This window comes from Pinus tabuliformis, chromosome 8, assembly GCF_031772625.1.
Source record: "Pinus tabuliformis cultivar Carrire ecotype Pingquan chromosome 8, CPIR1, whole genome shotgun sequence".
In the NCBI taxonomy this organism is placed as follows: domain Eukaryota; kingdom Viridiplantae; phylum Streptophyta; class Pinopsida; order Pinales; family Pinaceae; genus Pinus; species Pinus tabuliformis.
In genome coordinates, this window is record NC_142294.1 from 1,564,787,296 (window position 1) to 1,564,794,085 (window position 6,790).

At 37.6% G+C, this 6,790-nt stretch overlaps 1 protein-coding gene across 1 annotated transcript; it reads left to right on the forward strand.

Annotated features, from left to right (window-relative positions):
• The first annotated feature begins 3,684 nt into the window (after positions 1 to 3,684).
• Positions 3,685 to 4,371, forward strand: LOC149241981 (putative pentatricopeptide repeat-containing protein At3g23330). The gene has a single exon (XM_089370736.1). It carries the CDS (start codon positions 3,685 to 3,687, stop codon positions 4,369 to 4,371), a length of 687 nt encoding a protein of 228 aa, XP_089226862.1.
• The last annotated feature ends 2,419 nt before the right edge of the window (positions 4,372 to 6,790 follow it).

A 6,790-nucleotide genomic window follows, 5' to 3' on the forward strand; every position in this document is an offset into this window, starting at 1 on the left:
AACTCAAATCTACTGAGCCATTTACTGTGGATTTGTCTAATTTTTTGAATGGAACATTTCGTTTCTTGGATAAAGATAATATCCGACATATCTTGTTTCATTCTATTACTGAGTATTCTCTGCTTTCTTTTACTCCCTAGACCTCTTATATTCCAAGATGTAAACTTCATAATTAAAGATTTGTGAAGGAGTAGCTGGTAAGATCTTTCATCTTACCTGAATCTATCATTAGCTTGCCACACTCCATCAAGAGTTCATTCTGCTTTTTCCTGCCTCTTTTCTTACCTGGGTTTCTTGTTGCTAGTCCCGGAGTAGTTTTCATCGCCTTCACTCCTCTGTTTTCCTACTTATCTATATTTTTTCCTCTTCCCAACGCATTAGATTGTGTTTTCCATAAAAACAACTGTTGTATTCTATTAAGTTCTTCTTGGGGTACCGAATCCACTCCTCCCGTGGTTCCCTGAATCAAGAACCCTTCCAGATCTAGGTTTTCTTTATCAAGTATCTCCTGTAGCTCATGGTCCTCCAGGTCCATTTCACTCTGGGTCATATCCTGATCCATCTCGAGTTCTGTTTCGCTCATCATGGTTTCTTTCTGATAATCAGTTTCCTGGTTTTGGTCACATTCTTCTTCTATTCTCTTTTCCTTAGGTTTTCCTTCTATAGCTTGATCTTCCTTTGTGATTTCTTCATCTTCCTCGAGAACTTGGAACTTGTTTTGACTGCCCTTCAGCCTTTCATCTTGTTGTTGCTTTGGTCCTTTCTTGCTTCCTTTTCCTCTATTAACCACTTTCTGAAAGCTATCCGTTTCCTTCGCTGCACTTGCCTTGCTGTTATTTACGACTTTCCCGAGTGGACAGTCTCTAAATAGATGCCCATGTTCATGACATCTATGGCATCTGAATGGAATATGCTCGTAGTCTACTGTTTGCACCCATTCTTCATCAAAGACTTCCAGGATCACTTCATCTGGTAAAGCTCCTGATAGATCCATTTCCACACATATCCTAGCAAATGAAGTGTATTTCCCTCTTCTTGTGGCTTCAGAAGCTTTGACAAAACGACCTAATTTATTTCCTATGGCTATTAACAATTCGTTTTGCCAATAATCAAGAGGTAAAGAATAAAGTCTTACCTAGACCGGTACCGAGGTAAAAGTCTCCCATTCCGGGACAAAATTCATCATCCATGGCCTCATGTAGAGTCCAGCTGCCGCATAGAAGTAGGGTCCTCCTTCAAAAACTTTGTCCTTATCTTCAATATTCATGAACACCACCGTAAAGAAACCCTTTGACCCAAGATGAAGGTCTATGCTCCCTTTAGGTTTCCAGTGATGTTTGATCTATGTCTGTAATGCTTTTTCAGTGGGCCATAGTCCCATGAACTTATAGATAATAGCATATGTCCGCATGTGATCCCTGTGTGCCTGCAGGGCAAGGTCATTTAAAACAACTCTTGGAGTGATCTCAGCTTTGGGTTTGCAGGGTCCCTTTTGTTTCTTGTCTTTAGTGCCTTGTTTTTTGTCTTCTCCCTCCTTGTCCTTTGTGCCATTGATTTCCTTGGTATTGCCTCCTATTGTCTCCTCTTCCATAGTTCTTTTCCCTTCCTCTGAAGCCCCTTTAGTATTTTCTAGAGGTTTCTTACCTCTACTAGCCACGACCTCCTTGAAGGAGGGAGATGCTCTCCCTCCTCTGCGACCCTCCATGAGGAGCATCGTCTGCGACTCGCAGAAACCCTAGGCGTTCGCTTACGCACCCAATAGATGTCTTGTTTTCATTCAGAGCCGACTAGTTCTGCTGCCTCCGCGTTTTTCATTAGCATGCAGAATGAGATTTAAATCTCCTCCTAGAATCTACATTCTCCTTAATCTTCATTTTCATCCTTTTACTTAAATTTTTAACATTACCATGAAATGACTCAGGATGTTTGAGAGTGGTTTTGACCTCATTGGATTTCATATGTAGAAAGTAGAATTTTAGATTTCATTCAAAATCTAGCAAACTTATCAGTTTTTCAGGATTTCAGATTGCAATGTTTCCACTGAATTTTGTCACGTATTAGGGTATGGAACTCGTATTTAATCAAGAGCACCAATCCCTCTATGTACATTGATGTTAGTGACATTGGTTGTCGAACTCCTCTATCTTGACCCTCCAAAAAATGTACACATCACTCGAACAAAATCTTGACTTGACATGCTATGCTTTTTCTATCTTATGTTAATGCTTAGAGGGTGATATTAATGACAATTATCCCTATACAGATACAGAGGTAATGACAAGATACCTCTGAATATTAATGCTTAGAGGGTGATATTAATGACAAAGATCCTGATTTTCCAACAAGACTAAAAAATTAGACATTTTTTGTGGTGGCAAGAGGCCCAAGCATAAGCAATGGATAATAGATTTATTTGTCTTTTCTAGTTTCTAGTAGTTTTTATAACTAGTGACTTTCATATTTATTATGATATATTTTTAAACAATATATGACAATTTAAGTTTGAAGTTGGCAATTATAACTCATTAGTAATGAATTATGAATATGATGCTTCATGAAAGTTGTTTCATTTCATTTTATAACATTTCATTTCATGTTAGATATTATTTGTTGTAATGGCTATACTCAGCTTACAAGTACAACTTTGGTGATCAATGATGATAAATGTTATATATTGAATTTTGAAAGCTTGAAACTTTAAGATTGATGAATCATGAGACTCAATATGTTGTATGTTACTATGTTACTAACTTGTGGACGTGGTTGATGAAGATTATAACTTCTAGATGATTGTTGTTATATGGTTCAATCTATGTTTTTTTTATGTTTTTTACATCTAATTCATCATTCTACATGTTTTTGTTGACATATATGTATCAAAATATAAAAATATAAAAAAAAATATATTATATAAAAAACGCTCCAGGATTCGCTCCCACACCCGTTTTCGCTCCCGCTCCCCGCTTTCACTCCTGCTCCCAAGTAACACTGGTTTTGATGGTGGCTAACATGCTCTAGACGAGGCTGCCCATGTGACCAACGATCTGCGTCCCACATGCAAAGAGCTATGGCATCCCTGTGTTGGAATCCTGGAGGTTGGTATTCTTGGTGCCAAGAATATGTTTCCCACAAATACGAAGGATTGAAAAGACAACATTGATCCATTTTGTCTCAGAAAATACGGTCGCAAGTGGATTCAAACCCGTACCATTGTGGACAACCTAAACCCTAAATGGAATGAACAATATACTTGGGAGGTTTATGATCCGTGTAGTGTTTGCATTGGGAGTATTTGACAATGAATTAGTAGGATCCACTGTTCCTGGATCAGAAAACAAAGGTATGACACGAATGGGAAAGGTTCGAATTTGTGTCTCTACTGTAGAAATCGATCAGGTGTGCATAAATAGTTACCCCTTTCGACAAAATGCATCAACGAAATACAGTGTCATGGAATACAATGATTTTGGGGTACGCCCACAAGGGTTAAGCTGAAGATGTTGTGAAGCTCTTTCGCCAAATGTTGTTGCTGCAACATGTGGAACCCAATATGGTCACTTTCACAAGTGTTCTCCCCGCATTTGCCAAGTTAGCAGCTCTACAGCTAGGTAAAGAGTTCAATGCGCTTATATAATACAGAGAGAAATTTTCACTGATGTGTTTATATTAAATGCCCTTAAAGACATGTATGCCAGATACGGGAGTTTAGAAGATGCACAACACATGTTTGAGACTATGCCTAGGAAAGATGTGGGCTTATGGAATTCAATGATTGCATGTTTTTCTCGGAATGGACAGTGCCATCAGGTACTCAACATCTCTCATCAAATGGAGCTTGCAAGCATGAAATCAGACCTTGTCACTGTTCTGACCATTCTCCTTGTATGCAATCACATAGAGGCTCTTGAATCTGGCAAGAAAAATCACGAGTTTGTAAATAAAAGTTGCTTGCAGTCCTCTATCATGGTGTGTAATGCACTTGTAGACATTTATGTAAAATGCAGGAGCCTAGAGATTGCACACCAAATATTTGATGCAATATCTTTCAAAGAAGTGATCTCATGGAATGTTATAATTGTCAGTTATTCCCATAATGGATTATTTAATGAGGCCTTGAACCTTTATCGTCAAATGAATATATGTGGTGTTTTACCTGATTCAGTCACCATGACAACCATTCTTCCAATCTCTATTCATTTAGGAGATCTACAACAAGGAAAAGAGATCCAAAATTGCATCATAAAAAGTGGATATAATTCAGATATTTCTGTGGACAATGCCCTTTTAGGCATGTATGTCAAATGTGGTAATTTGCAGGCTACACAACATGACTTTGATAAAATGTCTAGGATATGGAATTCATGGGGATGAAATGGAATCTCTCACACTTCTCTACGAAATGGAACAACGAGCAGGCGTGAATCCAGTTTAGATTGATTTATCTTCATTGGTGTCCTTTTTTGCGTGCAACCATGCAAGGGTTGGTTGCATTTTAATCGAATGAGAAGAAATTATTGCATAGCACCCATGGTGGACCATTATGCATGCATGGTTGATCTGCTTGGGTGTGTTGGCAACTCAATGAGGCATTCAATTTGATTAAAACAATGCCATTAAAGCCAAATGATGGTGTATTTGTTGCTTTGCTTGGGTGTGTTGGCAACTCAATAAGGCATTCAATTTTATTAAAACAATGCCATTAAAGCCAAATGTTGGTGTATTTGTTGCTTTTCTTGGTTCCTATAGAATTCACTGCAATATAGAGATAGGAGAATGGATTGCAATTCAGCCTTTTAATTTAGAACCAGAAAATGTAGGATATTATGTACTTACTGTCAAATTTATATGAGGAGGTTGGCAAATGTGATGGAGTAACAAATATTGGAACAATAATCAAAGACATGGGACTAAAAAAGTGGCCAGGATGCAGATGGATAGAGGTGCAAAAGTAGATTCCATGCATTCTGCGTAGGAGACAAATCACATCCACAAGCAAAAAAAACCTATGCAATGCTAGAAAGGTTCGCTAAGGAGATTACATTGGTTATTGTCCCCAATACAAGTTTTGTGCTTCATTATGTTCACCAAAGTAGAGAAAGTATACATATTTATGGCCAAGAGGAAAAAGGTATACATATTTGTGCCCAACATTTTACCAAGTTTCTTTTGTTGTTGAAAATAAAATTAATAAATGTCAACTTTTACTTTATTAATTTAATATTACCTATAATTAGCAGGGAGGATTGACCAAAACAATAATCTCTGTTAAAAAGGGACTGTTTCAGCATCTTATTTTCTGAAGGGGACGTACTTTTACTTTATTAATTTGATACTACATATAATTAGCCGAGAGAGTGGATCAAAACAATAAGCTCTAGTAAAAAGGGAGTGTTGCAGCATCTCATTTTTTGAAGAGGACGTTCCACTACTGTGTTACCTTGCATCACCTCCAAAATGAGACATGGGAAAATGTTCCCCTAGAGTACCCACGTCCAGGGAGCTTGGGAAGTAACACTGCATTCTACAGATTGTCTTGTGGTGATAACCTGGAAAATCATGCGTTGGCTCTTAGGCATCCAATGAGAAGAAATTAACAAGGAAGGAGGAGGTTCCTTAAGAGGCATGTTGTTATGATCTTCTACAACCATCTTTGATCTCCTTCCACAAATTTATTTTCCCTAGTGGGAATGGGGAATTTTCAAATTTTGGTTCTCAAATAGGAGGAATGCAGCATGCAGAATTTGCGCAGTGCTTACAGATCATAATGGTGAAAGAGATGACGAGAAGTATTTTAAAGTGCTCAACTTCTATCTTCCTCTAAAGCCATCCATCTTTTATCCATGAATTACTCTTCAATATATGATTTGGTCATTTTCAAATTTTCTATAGCAGTTCCCAAACAAGAAGAATGCAGAATTTGAAAAGTGTCTTGTACTTGAGAATGGTGAGTGTTGAATGGGAGGAATGGAAATGACTCCCATGAGAATGGAGGACAGGGAACAAATTCCCACAAGGGAGGATGGCCCATACATTTTCCCTTCCTGATTGTCCCCAACCCCATGCCTCCCCAACCATGTCCTTCACATGCATTCAATGATTGGCTTCTTGGTTAAAGGTGGTGGATGAGCTTTATTTAATGCACGTGATGAAATGGTTGGAGATCTTGGGATGACACTCTACAATAGAGAATTACTTTTCCTTGGGAACCTTTTCTTCTTCCCTCTATTGATTTCATTGTTCCTTTCATACTGCATTTTTACATCATTTAAAAAAATTCATTTATTTCAGCTCACATGACTTGACTCCCATCTATATAGCCACTTATTTATGTATAATCCAATATAATACATCCTAAGGGTTAAAATCAGGGTGTTCCATGGTAATTTATGGCCACTTCGGGATAGCCTTATTCTAGATGATGATGATGATATTGAACCCTAGCTAATACAAAGAAAAAAGAAAACAGTGACATTCAAATACGGAAATCGAGTTCTCTGACTAGCATATCGAGTTTAATAACATCTTTCAATTCTATTTGTTTCAAGTGTTAAATGATTTAGTTGTGATCTATAGTGTACAAGTTCTTAGCATAGAAAGTGTATTATAATAAGTCCATGCTTGGCCTGTATTTATTTGTGCCCCTCATTGCCATATCAGGTTTAATAGCATCTTTCACTTCAATTTGTCTCAAGTGTTCAATGAATCAGCGGACTTAAAAAGTCTGTTAAAAAGTGAGATAGTGAGATATGGCTCCTTTCTGTGTGTTTTTCAATGGTAGAAATATGGGTTC